Source organism: Thalassophryne amazonica, chromosome 15 (genome assembly GCF_902500255.1).
Source record: "Thalassophryne amazonica chromosome 15, fThaAma1.1, whole genome shotgun sequence".
Lineage (NCBI taxonomy): Eukaryota > Metazoa > Chordata > Actinopteri > Batrachoidiformes > Batrachoididae > Thalassophryne > Thalassophryne amazonica.
Genome location: NC_047117.1, coordinates 51,564,501 through 51,585,591, shown reverse-complemented (window position 1 = coordinate 51,585,591; position 21,091 = coordinate 51,564,501). Strand labels below are relative to the sequence as shown.

Genomic DNA, 21,091 nt, shown 5'->3' with positions numbered 1-21,091 from the left:
CCGGTTCAAACCCTACCCCTGCCACATTTCTCCATGTAATGTGGAGTTGCTTCAGCGGGCATCCAGCATCAAACTTGTGCCAGCTCAACATGCCAACCCACCTCGGATCTGCTGTGGCAACCCTGAGTAAAAAAGAAGGGAGCAGCCGAAGGGTCTTACTTTTACTTAATGAACACTTTAAATTAAATGTAACCATGAGGTACAAAACTTTTAAGTTCTGGGAATAATTGACTTTTAAGTGTATGAACTCAAAAATGTTGTGGCAATTGACTGAGTTCTGCTAACTTGCTCAGGTTTACAGTGTATGTATGCATCAATGTATGTATCAATCCATGTAAGTACATATGTATCTTGCATCTAACATTGATTGGGCTACATACAGTGCCCTAGCAAAGACTACGTAATTGTTTTAACTATGTAATTGCCTCAGAAAGGGTGTCGGGGCACTTTCCAATAAAGTGACCTGGTATGTTCCCTCATTTAAAATCTTTACAAATAATTAGTTGTAAGCATGTAGACATATGTTGTATTTGTTTCACTCCACATCCATTATTTTAGACATCCATGTCACAAAATTGATTACTAGCTAGCAAACAGTTCAGGTTTGGAAGCATCCACTGGTGTCGCATGTTGCTGCAGTTACCATATGATTTACAATGTAAAACACAGATTTAAATCTTCAGTATTAAATTTAGCAACATTTAAGATATTTCATTTGTTGTTGTTTTTTTAAGAAAATTACAATTCAGACTTGTCAAAATCTTTTTTTTTTTCTTTTCTCTCAAGATTCTACACACAATACCCCATAATGGCAATGTGAAAAAAATTGTTTTTTTAGATTTTTGCAAATTTATTAAAAAAAACAAACAAAACAAGAAATCACTTGTACATAAGCATTCACAGCCTTTGCCATGAAGCTCAGAATTGAGCTCAGGTGCATCCTGTTTCTACTGATCAGGAGATGTTTCTACAGATTAAATGGAGTCCACCTGAGGTAAATTCATCTCATTGGACATGATATCAAAAAGCTCATACACTGTCAACATATAAGGTTGCAAAGCTGACAGAGCACAACCCAAACATGAAGTCAAAGGAACTGTCTGTAGACATCTGAGACAGGATTGTCTCCATGCACAAATCTGTGGAAAGGTACAGAAACATTTCTGCTGCTTTAAAGGTCCCAGGGGATCCTTAGTTCAAATCCCAAAACCACTAAGGGCCCTTGGGCAAGGTCCTTAATCCTCTAGTTGCTCCCGGTGCGTAATGGGTGCCTTGCATGCCAGCAGGCTGACATCAGGATGAATGTGAGGCATTGATGTATAAAGCGCTTTGAACATCTGATGGAGATGCAAAAGCGTTATATAAATGCAGTCCATTTACCATTTACCCAATGAGCACAGCAACCTCAATCATCCGTAAATGGAAGAAGTTTGGATCCACCAGGACTCTTCCTAGAGCTGGCCACCCATCTAAACTGAGCGATCAGGGGAGAAGGGACTTACTCAGGGAGGTGACCAAGAACCTGATGTTCACTCTGTCAGAGCTCCAGCATTCCTCTGTGGAGAGAGGAGAACCTTCCAGAAGGACTACCATCTCTGCAGCAATCCACCAATCAAGCCTGTATGGTAGAGTGGCCAGACGGAAGTCACTCCTTAGTAAAAGGCACATGGCAGCCTGCCTGGAGTTTACCAAAAGGCACCTGAAGGACTCTCAGACAATGAGAAACAAATTCTCTGGTCTGATGAGACAAAGACTGACTTTGTTGGGATGACTGCCAGGCCTCATGTTTGAAGGAAACCAGGCACCATCCCTACAGTGAAGCATGGTGGTGGCAGCATCATGTTGTGGAGATGCTTTTCAGCGGCAGGAAATGGAAGACTAGTCGGGACTGAGGGAAAGATGAATGCAGCAGCAATGTACAGAAAAAACCTGCTCCAGAGCGCTCTTGCCCTCAGAGGGTGACGGTTCATTTTTCAGGAGGACAAAGGTCCTAAGCACACAATCAAGATATCACAGGAGTGGCTTCATGACAACTCTGTGAATGTCTTTGAGTGACCCAGCCAGAGCCCAGACCAGAATCCGATTGAACATCTCTGGAGATCTGAAAATGGCTGTACACCAACGTTATCCATCCAACCTGATGGAACTTGAGAGGTGCTGCAAAGAGGAATGGGCAAAACTGCCCAAAGATAGGTGCACCAAGCTTGTGGCATCATATTCAAGAAGACTTGAGTATAATTGCTGAAAAAGGTGCATCAGTATTGAACAAAGAGTGTAAATACTTATTTGCATGTGATTTCTTAGTTTGTATTTTTAATAAATTTGCACAAATTAAAAAAGCTTGTTTTCATGTTGTCATTATGGGGTGTTCTGAGTAGAATTTTTAGGGAAAAAATTAATTTACTCCATTCTGAAATAAGGCTATAACAACAAAAATGTGGAAAAAGTAAAGTGCTCTGAATACTTTCCCAATGCACCCGTATTTTGTTTTTAATATAAAGGAAATCCTTATGATTTGTTGACTTGTGTTTTCTAAATCATGATTTTCAGTTTGAAATTAGTTTATCCAAATTCATTGAGTCTAACATGAAAAAAAAGCAGATCCTGAGTGTGAATTTTAGCTTTCACTTCCAGAATAAACTACAAATAAAACTAATAAATAATAAAATGTATACATTTTTGTTTTATGACATAAAAATAATACATTTTTGTACTATTTAGTGGCATTATTTATCACGCTATGAGAATTGACTATCAGCATGTCAAGTTTGAGGTCGGGCTAGATCTATAAACACATGATGCTGAAGCATCTACATCAAACAACCTATACAACCACCCCACCTTTCATACTGTAGTCACACAGGCAAACAACCAGTCTATCCTAGTCTCCCAAAAGTACTCATCCACTTGTCGCAGCTAGGTGAAACAAAGACCCTAAGATCATAACGTCATCTGAAGGGGGAAGATCAGTGAACCTTTCATCACCATAAAGGCACACAAGTCACTGTGCAAGACAACCTTATGCAACGCACAGTCCATAAAAACAATGAACAAGAGTAGGTGGCAGAACACATCTGATGCATGCCAGGATTCACTTAATTTCCTGTGCCTTAGCAGACCAATAAGCATGGGACACAAATCTACGGAACAGGAGAATTCTCAGGATGGACCCCAAAAAAAGAAGCATGATCACCAGTCCAACACTTTCAAAAACTCAGCAATGACGACCAGGCACAATGGTGGCTAGTGACTTAAGTAGGTGCAGCTATACCATACAAGATTGCGACTGTTGTGTCCTCTAGTTTGCTTCCCAATCTACTGACCTTTGCTGTATGTGTCTCTTCAGCTCCTGCATCCCTTTGACTATTGCTACTCCAAACTAAAAACTAAAATAAGGGCAAGATTTTTTTGTAACTATTGAATCTTAAAGAACAGTACCTACATTAAATAAAACATATACTCAGGGTGCAAAACAAAGAAGGGACCGATGTCTTGATGGAAGTTACATCTTCATCAAGTCCTTGAAAAGCATGGCAACTCTGTTAGTCTAATTCCCACAAAACCGGTGTTATTGTACATTTAACCCCTTAATGCCCGAATTATATAGCTGTATATAAAAAAATGTTTTGTGTGTGTTTTTGCCTTTAGTAGGATGGTAAATAATGTTGAGATTATTAATTTCACTTTTGCAGAAAACTAGATAGTAATATTGGGTATTCTGGTAATGACTTTAGTGTATAATGTTATAATAATAATGATGGTATGTTGCAAATTTGCGACAACGGGCATACAGGTCAATTTGGTAAGTTGCATATTTGAGTCAGAGATTGTAGCATATATGCGACGATGGCGTTAAGGGGTTAAATCAACTTCAGGCTGAAAAGTGATTTTTTTTTTTTTTTTTTCAAATTCTAATTACCTCTTTGCAATACTGAGCCATGATGTCATTAAATGTATGCATCAGACGGTTGGTGATGCTGTCTCTGGAATGGATGTGTTTGAATTTCAGGAGCATTTCCATGGCAGCAGCTGAAGATCGCAGTTTCGTGAATGAATGGTCAAGCAAGGTGATGGCTTCTTCATCGATCGCCTAAGTAAGCATATGGTATACAATTAGTAAGTGTCCCTGACGACTCAGGTACTTTTAAATTCTGAATCAAAGCCACCTTTTAGTATTGCTGACAAATAAGAGTGAATGATTAAAGCAAAATAAGAAGTGAGTTCTGTATAGCACAACAACATTAAAATTTTTTACACATACAGTTTATCTGCATTTGAGTTGCAGTTGACTCTTTAGCTTAATTAAAGTGGTGGGCGTAATTCAGCTAATCAGAAAGCAGCTAATTAGTGAAGCTAACTTTTTGTTAGCAGTTTAACTTTTCAGCTAACTTTGAAAACCATTAGCAGATCACTTAGATTCCACTAAATTTAGTTCCACTAACACTAAAATCATACATTTGTTCCTGTTTACTGTGACATGCATGCTGTCAGTGTTCCTTGCAACTGAGTTTAACTTGACAACACTGAGGAAACGGTAGCTCAAATCCATTTTTTGATAACACAAACAAATTTCTCACTATTTGTACATTTCAGTAAGTACATAAGCTGAATACAATAGTATATTTTCCCACAATTTGTAGAAAGTTTCATTAAGTACATGAGCTGAATAAAATCTTATATTTGCCGTGAGTTCAAGTTTAAATAAACTGTGTTCAGGAGGTGGGATACTGATTTGCTGTTTCAAATATTCTAAATGTTCTGTTTAATTTTGTCTGACTCTCTTCCATTAACCTGTTTACAGTAATAGGAATCCTTTTATTGTCATATAATTCTATGTATAATTCTATGTATTCTATGTATATTCCTCAGGAGGCTCAGATCTTTCATTGTCTGTAGAAATATGCAGCAAATGTTTTATCACTCAGTGGTCTCCAGCATCATCTTCTACACTGTAGTGTGCTGGGGCAGCAGGCTGAAGGCAGCTGACATGAACAAACTCAACAAGCTCATCAGGAGAGCTGGCTCTGTCCTGGGGGTGGAGCTGGAGTCTGTGATGGAGGTGTCAGAGGAGGATGCTGAGAAAACTGCTCACCTCCCACCCTCTGCATGCCACACTGACGTCCTGTCAGAGCACATCCAGCAAAAGACTGAGGCTGTCGAGGTGCTCCACAGAACGCCACAGGACGTCCTTCCTACCTGTGGCAATCAGACTGCATAACTCCTCCCCCTTCTGCAGGAGGAATATTGTACATAATGATCAGAGTTTTTCAGCTACTCAGAGCTATGTGCAAGTACACCTCTTTCTACATCCCACCTTCAAACACAGCCTCATACGACCATCTATGAGAAATCTACTTAAGCTCCCAATTTTCTAGAGGAATACGAACTTTCTGCAGGCACTGCACTAGTACTGTAAAGGCACATGTATGTGGCTGTCTATGTACTTCCTTTGAAAACCACATTGTCCATCACAGGCCAACAAATGGGGCATCATAATATTATCATCCGGAAAAGGTGTAATACCTTTATTATGTACAACCCCAATTCCTATGAAGCTGGGACGTTGTGTAAAATGTAAATAAAAACAGAATACAATGATTTGCAAATCCTCTTCAAACTATATTTAATTGAATACACCACAAAGACAAGATATTTAATGTTCAAACTGATAAACTTCATTGTTTTTGTGCAAATATTTGCTCATTTTGAAATGGATGCCTGCAACTGTTTCAAAAAAGCTGGACAGTGGTGTGTTTACCACTGTGTTACATCATCTTTCCTTCTAACAACACTCAATAAGTGTTTGGGAACTGAGGACACTAATTGTTGAAGCTTTGTAGGTGGAATTCTTTCCCATTCTTGCTTGATGTACGACTTCAGTTATTCAACAGTCCGGGGTCTCCATTGTCGTATTTTGCACTTTATAATGCGCCACACATTTTCAATGGGCGACAGGTCTGGACTACAGGCAGGTCAGTCTAGTACCCGCAGTCTTTTACTACGAAGCCACGCTGTTGTAACACCTGCAGAATGTGGCTTGGCATTGTCTTGCTGAAATAAGCAGGGACGTCCCTGAAAAAGACGTTGCTTGGATGGCAGCATGTGCTGCTCCAAAACCTGGATGTACCTTTCAGCATTGATGGTGCCATCACAGATGTGTAAGTTACCCATGCCATGGGCACTAACACACCCCCATACCATCACAGATGCTGGCTTTTGAACTTTGTGCTGGTAACAGTCTGGATGGTCTTTTTCCTCTTTTGTCCGGAGGACACGACGCCCATGATTTCCAAAAACAATTTGAAATGTGGACTCATCAGACCACAGCACACTTTTCCACTTTGCGTTTGTCCATTTCAAATGAGCACAGCCCAGAGAAAGCGGCGGCGTTTCCGGATGTTGTTAATGTATGGCTTTTGGGTAGAGTTTTAACTTGCACTTGTAGATGTAGCGACAAACTGTGTTAACTGACAATGTTTTCTGAAGTGTTCCTGAGCCCATAAGATCCTTTACACAATGATGTCAGTTTTTAATGCAGTGCCACCTGAGGTATTGAAGGTCACGGGCATTCAATGTTGGATTTTGGCCTTGCCGCTTACGTGTAGAAAGTTCTCCAGATTCTCTGAATCTTCTGAATATATTATGGACTGTAGATGATGGAATTCCTAAATTCCTTGCAATTGAATGTTGAGAACACTGTTCTTAAACTGTTGGACTATTTTTTCACACAGTTGTTCACAAAGTGGTGATCCTCGCCCCATCTTTGCTTGTGAACAGCTGAGCCTTTTGGGGATGCCTCTTTTATACCCAATCATGACACTCACCTGTTCCAATTAACCTGTTCACCTGTGGAATGTTCCAAACAGGTGTTCTTTGAGCATTCATCAACTTTCCCAGTCTTTTGTTGCCCCTGTCCCAGCTTTTTTGAAATGTGTTGCAGGCATCCATTTCAAAATGAGCAAATACGAGGTCTGTCAATAAAGTAACGGTCCTTTTTATTTTTTTCAAAAACTATATGGATTTCATTCATATGTTTTTACATCAGACATGCTTGAACCCTCGTGCGCATGCGTGAGTTTTTCCACACCTGTCGGTGACGTCATTCGCCTGTGAGCACGCCTTGGGAAGGAGTGGTCCCGCCCCCTCGTCGGATTTTCATTGTCTGGAAATGGCGGAATGAAAAGGACTTTTTTTTCATCAGAATTTTTTCAGAAGCTGTTAGAGACTGGCACCTGGAAACCATTCGAAAAATTTATCTGGCTTTCCGTGAAAATTTTACGGGCTTCACAGAGAATAAGGTCTGTTAGTACAGCTTTAAGGACCCCTTTAAGGACGCTCGGCGCGCCACGCTCCGAGCTGCGACGATGCGGCACAAGCCACCGGACCATTTCTAAACGGATGGCTCTGTGGATACGAGACCGTCGTATGCTCGTTTCGGCGTGTCAGAGAACAAGTTTGGACATGTCTATCTCGGCTTTCAATGCTTACCAATCCAGTAAGTATCAGTGAAATTGTGGAGAGCTGGACATGTCCAAACTTGTCCTCTGACACGCCGAAACGGAGGTGTTCCTTTGTCTCGCTTCCAAAGCGAATCGGTCGTGATGCGCGAAGCCTCCACGTGGCTTTCCATGACAAAATCTCTTGTTAAAAGTGAAATCTGCCGGAAAATGGCTGATGTCCAGCTCTTGTGATAACCAGAGAAAGAGCACACGATGGTCTCGTATCCACAGAGCCATCCGTTTAGAAATGGTCCGGTGGCTTCTGTCGCGTCGTCGCAGCTCGGAGCGTGGCGCACCGAGCGTCCTTAAAGGGGTCCTTAAAGCTGTACTAACAGACCTTATTCTCTGTGAAGCCCATAAAATTTTCACGGAAAGCCAGATAAATTTTTCGAATGGTTTCCAGGTGCCAGTCTCTAACAGCTTCTGAAAAAATTCTGATGAAAAAAAAGTCCTTTTCATTCCGCCATTTCCAGACAATGAAAATCCGACGAGGGGCGGGACCACTCCTTCCCAAGGCGTGCTCACAGGCGAATGATGTCACCGACAGGCGTGGAAAAACTCACAGATGCGCATGAGGGTTCAAGCATGTCTGACGTAAAAACATATGAATGAAATCCATGTAGTTTTTGAAAAAAAATAAAAAGGACCGTTACTTTATTGACAGACCTTGTATTTGCACAAAACAAAAAAGTCTGTCAGTTTAAACATTAAATATCTTGTCTTTGTGGTGTATTCAATGGAATATAGGTTGAAGGGGATTTGCAAATCATTATATTCTGTTTTTATTTGCATTTCACACAAGGTCTCAACTTCATAGGAATTGGGGTTGTACATTCGTTCACACATTTGCCACCAGGGGACATTTCAAGGATGTAATATGTTATGTAATATATAATATGTAGTGTAATATATGATGTATAATGCAATATGTAGTATGTAATACACAGTATATAATATGTGCTGTATTACATATGTAATGTGTAGTATGTAATAAGAAATATGTAATGCATAGTTATGGCCATATACATGGTCGTGGTTAGTGGTAGCTTAGCGTTATTAGAGTAAACCTTTCAATTAATGGAATAGCAGTTATTAAAGCTAACTTTTAGGATAGCTGTGCCCACCACTCATTAATTGCTTAACTTTTGTGTGGAGATATTGTTTTTAAAAATCTTTGCACAAAACTCACTTCCACTTTAATATTGAACTCTTGCATGATAACTTTCCAACGGCTCATCTCAGAGATGCTGAAAGGGTCAAAGCTGATGTCCTCAAAAGGCCTAAGAAGGCTCCCCACCCTGCACAGAACATCATCAATGTGGTTTGGGTCATCTGTAACAGCTTTTAACTCTGGGCCAAAGCTGTTATTGAACTCCTCCAAATCTGTAAAACACAAATTCAAAGGAATTACAATTCTGTTTGACTTTGATGCATATGAATACAAATTGGGTGTTTGATTATGACGTGTGTCTTCACAGACCTGCAAAACGTTGTACAGGTCCTGACAGACTGATGCTATGTAATCACTCCTCTCAAACAGACTTTTACGGTCAAATTCCCAGCGTGAATCTCTGCCTGTTTCTTCAATTGCAGCACGAACCTCAAAGTAGGATGACTTCCACTGATCTAGAACCCGCTTCGCATCCCATACCTTGAGTTTGGCCACCTTCTTATTACTGCAAGGAAAATTGTGCAGTTGAACAAAAGCACAAAGCAGTCTAAATACATAATGGATTCTCAAATAACTCAAACAATATATGATTTGTAAGATGATGAATTCTCATCTATCTACTCACCCCCCAGCCTGCTGTTGCTTTGCAATGTCAGACTTTACACACACACAGACAGAAACTGACAGAAACTTAACTCATCTACGCATGAAGCATATCTCCCTCCCTCCATCCCTATTACCCCCCCGTGTCTCTCCACTCCCCTCACCCTGGCTTCCTCCCTGCCACCTCAAAGGCAGTGCTGTTTTTACTGCTGCAGCCTTCTACCCCCCAAGCTGGGCAGCGCGGGCCCTTCCTGCTGCAGCCTTCACCCACTCTGCCTCAATTCGGATGACAGACTGCCTCAAGTTTAGTGCACATAAACAATGTCAAATGTATATGTGTTGTCTTTAATTCTGATGTGTGCCATTATTACAGTAAACAAGTAATAATTTTGGATTAATTGCTGTATCTTGTCTGAGGTAATTGGAGAGTAAACGTAATTTCGTTGCTGCACTCGTGTAATAACAATGACAATAAATCTCATATCATATATCATATCATATCAACTACATACTACTTGTCAACTCCGAATGAAGACATTAAGCCCTATGGCAAGCTAACATTTGACCCAAATGGCCTACACCCAAAAACAACATCTTCTGTTTGACTCTGCCAAGGAAATACTGGATTCCATCTAAGTGTGTGCCACATTTGGTTCAATTCAGATTGAATATCAAATTCCTTGACCTTGAAAAAATTAATTCATTAGGGGTAGTTTTAGGATCAACCTTCAGTGACATACCAAGTTTGATAAAAATCAGCAAAAGGACCTGAGAGAAGGAGGTCAACAAGCAGACAGACATTACGTTTGACAAATTTAATCTTGTGGGGTAATTCTCGAACCCATCCCCGTTTGTGTGTCACATTTGGTGCACATAATAGGGGAAACCTGACTTTTAACCCAATGACCTTGACCCTGACTTTTGGTAAATCTGATGTTGCCTGGGAAATTCTAGAAACCACCTACTGCCAATTCTGGTGGACACTGAAGTGGGAAAAAAAATTAATAAATAAAAATAAAAATTAGACTTTTAACCTTTGACCACAACGAACTTGACCTTTGCCAGAACAACCACATTCTGGGCAGTGGTAGGGCAGACTGTCATCCACATGTCAACTTTGGTGGAAATTGACCAAATGACCTGGGAGGAGTAGCGAAACAGATAAACTAAAATTTGGACTTTTGACCCCAGTGACCATGACCGTGCACACAGAAAACTGAGTGGAAATTGGCCCAAGCACCTCAGAGGAATAATGGAACAAACAAACATTGTAGTATAATGATGAAAAATGTAATTGCAGGTAAAAAAAAAAAAAAACAAAACAGTTTGTTGACATACATGAACAACTTGTGGACTTCAACTGCTTGAATCACACGTTCACACAGCTGCCATGCAATACGTTCCATTAGACGGACCATACGCTCCGGTGTGTTATAGTGCTGGGCGACTAGCCACATAACATGTAGGCTGCGCATCATCGGAAGAATAGTTTCCAGGATCAAAGCCAAGCTTGCTGCGGTAGTCAGGGTCTGCAAAAGATTATATTATGTGTGATGGATGTGACAATGCAACAAGCAAACACTTTCTGAAGTCACTATATCCAGGTTGGAAAGAGTGTCTGAAGATATCGAAAAGTAAATAGTTGTACGTTAAAACATTCTACTGGTAACATACAACACTGTACAAAGGTTTTAGGTTCAGTTACTCTGCAAAATATTTAACACTCATAAATAAATCAAACCAAGTAAAATGATCAACCACATTTCAATTACTTTTAAGTGTTCTCTTGCAAATAAAAAGAAAATCAGGCTATATTAATCAGATATTGACAATAAATTTTGTTACTGAGTGATCACCAGTAGCTGTCTGTGTTTTCATACACAAGGCTATTTTTTTATTTGGAAGTGAGGTGAATTTATTAAAGGTTTTTTGTTGGGAATGCAGGTGCAATGTAGCTGGACACAAATGCAGGACTCCAGAACACAGACGTTGGAATAATAAAAGGCTTTATCTGAAGACGTTGCAGGGATACGGTACACAATATGTCAAGCAGAGTGCCAGAGGTACAAACAATCGAGAGGCTGAGCAGAGGTCAAAACACAGCGTGACAAAGTACAAGGACTAAGACAAAGACGAAATCCAAAAAAAAAACAAAGTAAGGTCAAAAATACAGAGAGGCAACAGGACAAGGAACTAAGGCTGGAAAGTGGATAACTAGATCTCAACGAACTGGCACCAGAGTGAGGGACTTAAATAACAGGTGATGTAATTAGCGTAACAAGACGCAGGTGTTAGTGAAGATTCTGGAAGGGGATGTGGTCTGGTGAAGCAGCTGCTCTGCAGAGCCTTCTTCGTTACTGCAGAGCTGCTGGTGTACCACACAGTGATGCAGGAACATATTCTCCACCATGCACCTGTAGAAGGCTCTCAGAACAGAACTGTCGAATCCAGAGTGGCACAGCTTCCTGAGGACATACAAGTGCTAGTGTGCCTTCTTGACCAAGGCTGAGGTGTTGTTGCTCCAGGTGAAGTCCTTGGGGAGGTTTACACCCAGGTGCCTGAAGCTGCTGACTAATTCCACATTTGCTCCTCCAGTATTCAGGGGTGAGAGTGGAGAGGTTAGGTGTCTGCTCCTCCTGAGGTCTGCGATCATCTCTTTCATCTTCTTCACATTTATGCAGATGTTGTCTTTGCACCAGCCTTCAAAGTGTTCAACCTCCTGCCTGTAGCCAGACTCATCACTATTACTGGTGCATCCCATCACTGCTGTGTCATCAGCAAACTTCACAGCCTGGGTGGTTTGCTGCACAGTCATAAGTGAGCAGGGTGTACAGGAGGGGGCTCAGCACACAGCCATGGGGGGAGTCAGTGCTGAGGGTGATGGAGGAGGAGAAGATCTTGTGGATCTTTACAGACTGCAGTCTGTCCCTTAGAAAGTCCAGGACCAGTTGCAGAGGGAGGTGCTCAATTCAAGTGTGTTGAGTTTATGCACCAGGGTCTGTGGTATTATTGTATTGAAGGCAGATGTGAAGTCCACAAAGAATCGACTGACATAGGAGTGCTTGTTCTCTAGGTGACTGAGAGGCCTGCAGCTTTGTGGAGGTTGAACGCCTGTGGGGTCTTTCTCACTGCCGCTGGGGTCAAGTTGAAGGGCACTTCACCTGGTGGTGTCATCAATCTGGAGGTAGCAGGTATGCTTGGGTCCTCGAAGTGGGCGTAGAAGCTGCCCAAGCCTTCCAGCAGAGAGGGGTCCTCTGGAGCACTGTGCATTCCTTGTGTTGTAGTGTGTGATGCACTTGATACCCTGCCACATGTTGTGTGGGTTGTTGGAAGAGAAGTGGCCCTGAATTTTCTTAGCATATGCGGCTTTGTATGCATCCCTAATATGTTAACATAAGGTCAATTGTCCTGTTCTTTCTTGTGGGGCAAGACTGATGAAAAGAAGGCAGACTTAAGTCCAATGTGGCATGATTAAAGTCTCCCACAATTGCAATGAAGCCCTCGTGATGTCACATGTTCTCAGCCATACTTTGTGGATCGATGTAAACACAAACAACAATGGCATGTGAGAACTCCCTGGGCATGTAATATGGATTGAGACTCACTGCTAACTGTTCAATGTCTGGGCAACAGATAATTTCCTTTACAGTCACGTCCTGGGCTGCACTACTTGATGTTAACAAAAAGTGCAAGACCCCCACCTTTAGATTTGCCATTTAGCCTTGGATTTCTGTCTGCTCTCACTACTGCAAAGCCAGGAAGCTCCACATTGTAGTTTGGAATGTTGCTGGATAGCCAGGTATCTGTGAAGTACAGTAAGCTGCACTCCCTGTATAACTTAACCAATGCAGCCAGTTCACCCATCTTGTTGGCCAGTGAGTTCACATTCCCCATCACACACGAAGGAATAGCTGTTCTGAACCTCCACCATTTCTCCAGGCACTCAGCCTTAATCTTAGTACCAGCTCTGCTTCCACGGGAGCATTGCAACAGCTCCTCCAGTATAGGGTGAACCTTGCCAACATGGCTCCTTGTCCACAGTGTGAGCAGCTGGTCCCTTGTCTAAACAGAGTTCCAACTACCATGTTGCAGTTCAGCAATAACTATATCCATAGGCTAGAAAGAGATCTGTGCAATGACTGTAAAAAACAAAATGTAAACAAGGACAAAAAAGTTTTAAAAGACATGAGACAAACAGAGCTACTGGAAAGACTGCCACTTTTGTCTGCTTCAGTGTTTAAAATCCAAATCACACATAAGTGTGCTTTACAAAATTAAATATATAAAAATATAGCCATTCCTCAACAAATTCTGTCTACATTATTAGTGTTGTGTGACATATTTTTTTCATTTGAAAATAGGAACATGCATATATATTTATAAGGGTTAAGTCCTTCAAAGAGGGAGCATGATCTAAAAAAATTAACCTCTTCTTCACTCTGTGGATAAATGCAATAGTAAAGTTATTGTGAACTGAGTGGAATACAATCATAACTGGGTCTGGCAGAAAGCAATGTATCACTGTATATCATAGCAAAGCACACAGGGTTGGTGTGTCCTTGTTCAATTTTCCAAAGCATTGTCTGTTAACAGCACATTGGACTCAAAGACTGCAGATGAATAAGTACAGCGTCCTGTGTCGTTGTCACTTCGAGAATTGCTGTTTTGAGGCCAGACCTCAAATGATGGCAGAGTTTGTAACTGCTATAAAAAGAACGTTATTGTTGAAGCAAGGCTTTGTTCCAACCAAGTTTCCTTGATCTGCATGGAGTGTTTTCAAAGTAAAAAAAAAAGAGTGAAAACTGATTGTTTATTGAATAAAAAATACATTTATTCCGCACAATTTGCAAACCCGTGCAACATGAGGATTTTTTATTTGCTCCTGAATTTGACAGCTGTGTCACAACTCCTGGACTGCTCACAGTCTGAATCGGTTATGCCTCCATAGCAAATGTTGAAACAAACTTGGAAAAAATAAGGCTAGTTTCCAGGCTACTATCCCTCTGTGACATTGCTTCACACTGACTGAGCCAGAGCACGGTAGTAAAACATCTCGCACCACAGTCAGTGTGCTGTCTGGATCAACAGTAATCAAACAAGCTAGCTCACGGTGGCCATTTCACAATAAATACACATGAATGTTTAGCTGTAAATCTGGATATCTGTGTATCTCTTTGCATCCCCAAACAGAATTTGTGAAAATAAATACATTTCATATCACTAGAAAGTATATAACCTGTTGGGGAAAGTGTAGTGACACGGACCCACAACAGGGGGCGCAAATGAACGGTCAATAGATGAGCCAAAAGGTAACAATTTAATGTTGTGAATGTGCACAACGAATATACAGACAATCTCAGAATCTGATTATAGTCAATTCACAAAGGTGACGTGTGGGCAGGCTCGAGGATAGAAGACGTCTGTCCTGAGAAGAGCCGGAACCACACGATTTCCACCGCCACAGAACCCGGTGAATACTGGAGCCGCCAAGTCCCGAATTCCCAGGTGATCACCGTCCCCGACTGTCGGATCTGGTACTGCTGGCGAGGAGCACAAACAGTGAGATGTGGGTGTGTGCACACCCAGTAACAAAAACAGTCAGAAGGTGGAAAGTCACCTCCACCTCTAATCACACACATGTGCAGCTCCTGTTAAAGCACTTATCTGGAAGGAGTGAGAGGCGAAGACGTCGGCACTCTCATAAACCACCAATCAGCTGACAAGGCTCCACAGGAAAACGGCTGCAAACAGATCACACGTAAGTCACAGTTCTGACACAGCAGAAAATATTACCTTCACAGGTAGATGATATCTCGGCAATCAGGTGGAGATGACGTCCGGTCTTTATGGAGTGAGATGATGTAGAGCAGATGGGTGACAGCTGTCACTCATTATCTCTTGACAGCTGTCCCGGTTGTGTCCGTGGCGGCAGCGCCCTCTCGTGCCTGAAGCCCGCACTTCAGGCAGGGCGCCCTCTGGTGGTGGGCCAGCAGTACCTCCTCTTCTGGCGGCCCACACAACATAACCATTCTAATTTGGCATTTTGACAGTTGCCTTGGTGTTTCAGTTTCCAGTATTTGTTTATGAGACAGACCAGTGGTTCTGCACAAATAAAGATTATTCTGTGGTATTATCACGTTCTGCACTGGTGCCTTTATTTTGATACTTCTCATCTTTGTTCATTTCTATGGCTTTCTTCTACTTCATCTGCACCCCAGTTTCCCATTAGCACTTGCTACCCCACTAATTGTGTAATGGAGTATTTTGCCCTTGTTCTTCCATCGCTTCAGTGTTAGACTGTGAAGCTCCCTCTCAAATTGTTTCCTTGTGTTTCTTTTCCTACTGCCAACCATTTTAATGCCTATTGTGTTCCTTAAGTTTAGCCTGATGCCTTTTGGATTGTTGCTTTTTTATGATGATATACAGGCCTCTGACCATTTCCCTGTTTCTCTGGATTGCCGGTGTGACTGTTTCTTCATAGACACGACTGCCCTGGGGACTGTCTTTCCTGTGTACCTGGACCACTGCTTGCATCTCATTTGAGAACAAATACTGTTTTTCATATTTACCCATATAAAAGTTTGGCATGATTGGGTACCTGTAAGAGGTCCTCAATCATACCATTTCCACTGCAATGTTTTTGTGTAAAAATTTAATGATAATTCATGTCAGGCATGTTTTGTAATTCCTGTATCTGAACAGATTAATTATTCAGGGAATTCTAAACCCTGCATATCAAGTATATTTACTAATGTTGTCTGTGAAAGGGACTTACCTTGAAGTATCTCTCCATTAAGCGAAGTGATTTCAGATTATCCTGTGACTCTGCAATGTATTGAGTCAGTTCAGCAACAGTTCCTCCAAGGCTTTCAACAACTGCTCTATCTGCTTTGGTCATCGCCTCCACAATCTTCCTTACAACTGACTCTTTAAGCTGCTCATTCAGAGCACACAGGGCAATTGTGCGCTCCTCCCAAAAACGGATCTCATCCAAAGGACCAGGCCCCTTCAGTGAAACAGACATAGAACTGTTAATGGCACCCATTTTTAATGTCATACTTATCTCTACATCATAATTACTTCGACCAACAAAGGCAGGCTTAGGTACATGTATAACCTCTGCTCATAACTTCTGGCTGGCTGTTAAAATGTTTGCCAGCCTCTTTGTCTATTTGGTGACACTTTCCATTGTCACAGTAAGCTATGTAGGTTTTCCTTTTAATGCATTTCTTTATCATTGAAAATCCACCATAAGATTTTCAAGAAATACCCGATAACATCCCAAAATCAAAACACTTCTTGGTTGCTTCAATTAATAATTCACGTTGACCATTATTACTACAAAGTTATGCCAATGGGTATCCATATAACTCTTACTTAAGAAGATAAAGATTAAGCTTTTCAAGAGAAATACAGTTCGGGATATTTCTGTAAGTTGTAGCATGTGTATACCTGTGGTCAAGCTTAGCTGTCTAGAAGCCCAAAACCATAGGCAGTTCCACAGTACCTACCTCTGGTTTCTTGTTTAGCTGCTCTTCGATAACGATAGCAATCTGTGTCTGCCAGTTCATCACACACTGCTGCAACTCCTCTACCAACACTGGGTTAGACAGCAGGACATCCACCTCTGGAGTCAAGTCTACCTGAGGGATCTGAAGTTTGACGTCATCTGCAATGAAGTCACTTATCAGAATTTCTTACATGAATTCACAGTGAATGCATGAAAATCATGTTTAAAGCCTGATGTTTTATTGTTCAAGTCACATCTGGGAGCATGTGATGGTACTAAACATCATTCCATCCATCACCCCACAAACGCATCTCCTGCATGGCAACTACCCAGGCAGATGGTCAAAATGTCATAGCTGATGATCCCTCACAATGCAAATAATATTTCTTATCTGATACTCCAAGGTATTCCAGCAGTGCTCAAGACCCATTTAAAGAGACTTGGTACCAAAGAAATCCAACCTTAGGTCACTGGTTAGTGTCTAAGTCTCTCACTAATACAGGAAGACAAGGAGCGTCAGGACTTTAACCTTTGTACTCGTGCAAAGATATTGGCATTGCCAAGCACCTCTGTCCAGCAAACTCAGGTCTTCCCAGGTGTATACATATGCAAACACATGGCTTATTTCTGCCACATTTATTCAACAATGCACTAAAATTACTCATAGTTGGACTGTTCACCTGACTGTTTTGTCACCAGCCACCACTCCTTGCTACCAGTCGTACTGCTCTTTGGTGTTGTTGACTGCAAAAGGTGACACTTTTCTTGTTTCTAATAAATTATAATTTTGTTGTGGTGACTTGTGTTTTTGACATCAGCAAGTCCAACATAAACAACTAAATCATGTCTGCCCTGTGAATTCAGTGTTTTCATGTGGCAGCAATGCTACGTTAATTTGCTCTTTTTTGAATGTCACACAGCCCTTTTGGAGTGCTGACATACATATTTTTGGTCTAAAATGGTAATGACATCACTTATAAAATGGCATACTGGGTTCGCCACAACAAGTGCTTATTACAGTGTATTTAGAATAAACACAAAAAGCACAAAATGAAACTTTTTCAAATTTGGCAGTTATTATCTCATAACAAGAGAGGTGATTAAGTGAGTCGGCCCTATCTTGGCAATTTATGTTGCATGGCCTAAAACGTATCACAAATGCATTCGTGACATGTTGCAAAGGGATTGTCTTTAGTCAACTAATTTGGGTGTTTTGGGTCAATCAGATTGTCTCTTTAAGAGCAATGCACACTTGAACCTGAGGCATTGTTATTCAGCAGGCAGCATAATGCCTTAGTAGTTAGCAATATACACAGCAAGAAGGTCATGGGATCGCTTCCCGCCCTTTGTGTGTGAAGTTTGCTTGGTCTCAACGTGTCTGTGTGGGTTTCTGCCAGGTACTCCGGTATCCTCCCGCCATCAGTGTATCTTCATTTGGTTCCTGGAGTTGGAGTTGGTTCCTGGGTGCCAGACTGTGGCTGCACACTGCTCCAAGTGGTTGGATTGTATCTAAGTGTAGAACCCCAATTCCAATGAAGTTGGGATGTTGTGTGAAATGTAAATAAAAAGAGAATACGATTTGAAAATCCTGTTCAACCTATATTCAATTGAACACACCACAAAGACAACATATTTAATGTTCAAACTGATAAACTTTTCTGTTTTTGTGCAAATATTTGCTCATTTTGAAATGGATGCCTGCAACACGCTTCAAAAAAGCTGGGATAGGAGCAACAAAAGACTGGGGAAAGTTGATGAATGCTGAAAGAACACCTGTTTGGAACATTCTACAGGTGAACAGGTTAATTGGAAACAGGTGAGTGTCATGATTGGGTATAAAAGGAGCATCCCCAAAAGGCTCTGCCGTTCACAAGCAAAGATAGGGTGAGGATCACCACTTTGTGAACAACTGCATGAAAAAATAGTCCAACAGTTTAAGAACAGTGCTTCTCAATGTTCAATTACAAGGAATTTGGCGATTCCATCATCTACAGTCCATAATATAATCAGAAGATTCAGAGAATCTGAAGAACTTTCTACACATATGCGGCAAGGTCGAAAACCAATATTGAATGACTGTGACCTTCGATCCCTCAGGTGGCACTGCATTAAAAACTGACATCATTGTGTAAAGGATCTTACCGCGTGGGCTCAGGAACACTTCAGAAAACTATTGTCAATTAACAAAGTTTGTCGCTACAAGTGCAAGTTAAAGCTCTACCATGCAAAGCGAAAGCCATACATCAACAACTTCCAGAAATGCCGCCGCCTTCTCTGGGCCCGAGCTCATTTGAAATGGACAGACGCAAAGTGGAAAAGTGTGCTGTGGTCTGATGAGTCCACATTTCAAATTGTTTTTAGAAATCATGGATGTCGTGTCCTCCGGACAAAAGAGCAAAAAGACCATCCAGATTGTTACCAGCGCAAAGTTCAAAAGCCAGCATCTGTGATGGTATGGGGGTGTGTTAGTGCCCATGGCATGTGCAACTTACACATCTGTGATGGCACCATCAATGCTGAAAGGTACATCCAGGTTTTGGAGCAACACATGCTGATATCCAAGCAACGTCTTTTTCAGGGATGAATTATTTCAGCAAGACAATGTCAAACCACATTCTGCACGTGTGACAACAGTCATAGTAAAAGAGTCCGGGTATTAGACTGGCCTGCCTGCAGTCCAGACCTGCCACCCACTGAAAATGTGTGGTGCATTATGAAGCACAAAATACGACAACTGAGACCCCGGACTGTTGAACAACTGAAGTCGTACATCAAGCAAGAATTGGGAAAGAATTCCACCTACAAAGCTTCAACAATTAGTGTCCTCAGTTCCCAAACAATTATTGAGTGTTGTTAGAAGGAAAGGTGATGTAACACAGTGGTAAACATACCACTGTCCCAGCTTTTTTAAAAATGTGTTGCAGGCATCCATTTCAAAATGAGCAAATATTTGCACAAAAACAAAAAAGTTTATCAGTTTGAACATTAAATATCTTGTCTTTGTGGTGTATTCAATTGAATATAGGTTGAAGAGGATTTGCAAATCATTGTGTTTTGGTTTTATTTACATTTTACACAACGTCCCAGCTTCATTGGAAATGGGGTTGTATTTGCTGTGGACTCTTGACAGGATTTTCTATATGTTATCAATCAATATATATATTATCAAATAATAATGTCTTCACTCTGATGTAATCTCTGTAATAATGTCTTTGATTCTGTTCTCTATTTTTCATATATACGTATATGCATGTGTGAAAGTTCATGTACCATTATTCCTTTAAATAATTACTTAGTTTCAAAAGCAATCATATACGCTGAATAGTTCAAGTGATCATTAAAACTGTCAAACGAGAAAAGTGAGCAGATGATTTTTGACCATTCAATGTGCAGATTGTTTTTCCAGAATGTCAGACTGGTTGGCTAGGGTCATGTTTGGCTAATCGCAGATGGGCACTTTTAATTAATGGTTCAGCCTTGAAGAAGAGCATTGTAACTGGAACACAGTTCAAGATCTGGACATTGTTATGGAAAGCATAGGAGACTGAGGGCTCAAAAGCCATAACAGTTTTCATATCAATGTGAGACCAGACTTTGTGTCTTTCCATTGTTTTGTGATATTGTCACTCCTATATGCTGTATGTAACGATATTCAATAAAAGGAGAGGCAAATGGGCGGGACCTTTAGGACGGACGACAGTTCTTTCTGAAGGAGCTTCTCGTTGGTCCTCTCCTGTACAGGACAAAGAAATTCAGTGTCTCTTGCGTGATCATTTCTGTGTGTGTAAACTGAGTAGTTGTTCTTTCCAGGTCTAACTCTGAACAACTCTGACAACTCTTCTTCCACCGCGGACGGCTTTTTGTTGCAAGTTGAAAGACTTGCAGCACCTCATCTGCTGTATGCAAAGCATGTAAAAAAAAAAGAAAAAGTGCAGCTGGTCCACAATAGAGTCCCCACAATCCACTCATTCCAATGCACGTTAGTGTTAGGAAACTGAAACCAGCGGACTCCACCTGCAATAGTGTTTTCATAAAAACTTGCAGCAAAGTCATCCAGGGGGTGTAACTGAAAAAATGAAACACTTTAACACAGAAATACGTCTGATCGCTAACCAAACAAATGGGGCTGTTACGTAAATGGTTCTCAAGCTGATATCACTTCCTCCTTCTTTTCCAATGTCGTGACTCGCCCAGAAGTTCCTGGTTTTTAGTGGCGCACAGTTCAAAATCTGAATATTTATCTCTTCAGTAACCACACACCAGGAAAGCATTAATGTCAAACTGTTGTTTAATTTTAGTCTTAAATAC

At 41.1% G+C, this 21,091-nt stretch overlaps 1 protein-coding gene across 1 annotated transcript in view; it reads right to left on the bottom strand.

Annotated features, from left to right (window-relative positions):
* The window catches only part of dnah10 (dynein axonemal heavy chain 10), a 215,545-nt gene that overhangs the window by 184,836 nt on the left and 9,618 nt on the right, over nucleotides 1-21,091 (bottom strand). The window contains 4 exon segments of the mRNA XM_034187486.1: nucleotides 8,980-9,175; nucleotides 10,612-10,802; nucleotides 16,049-16,279; nucleotides 16,785-16,942. Of these exon segments, the coding sequence (XP_034043377.1) occupies nucleotides 8,980-9,175; nucleotides 10,612-10,802; nucleotides 16,049-16,279; nucleotides 16,785-16,942 (776 nt within the window).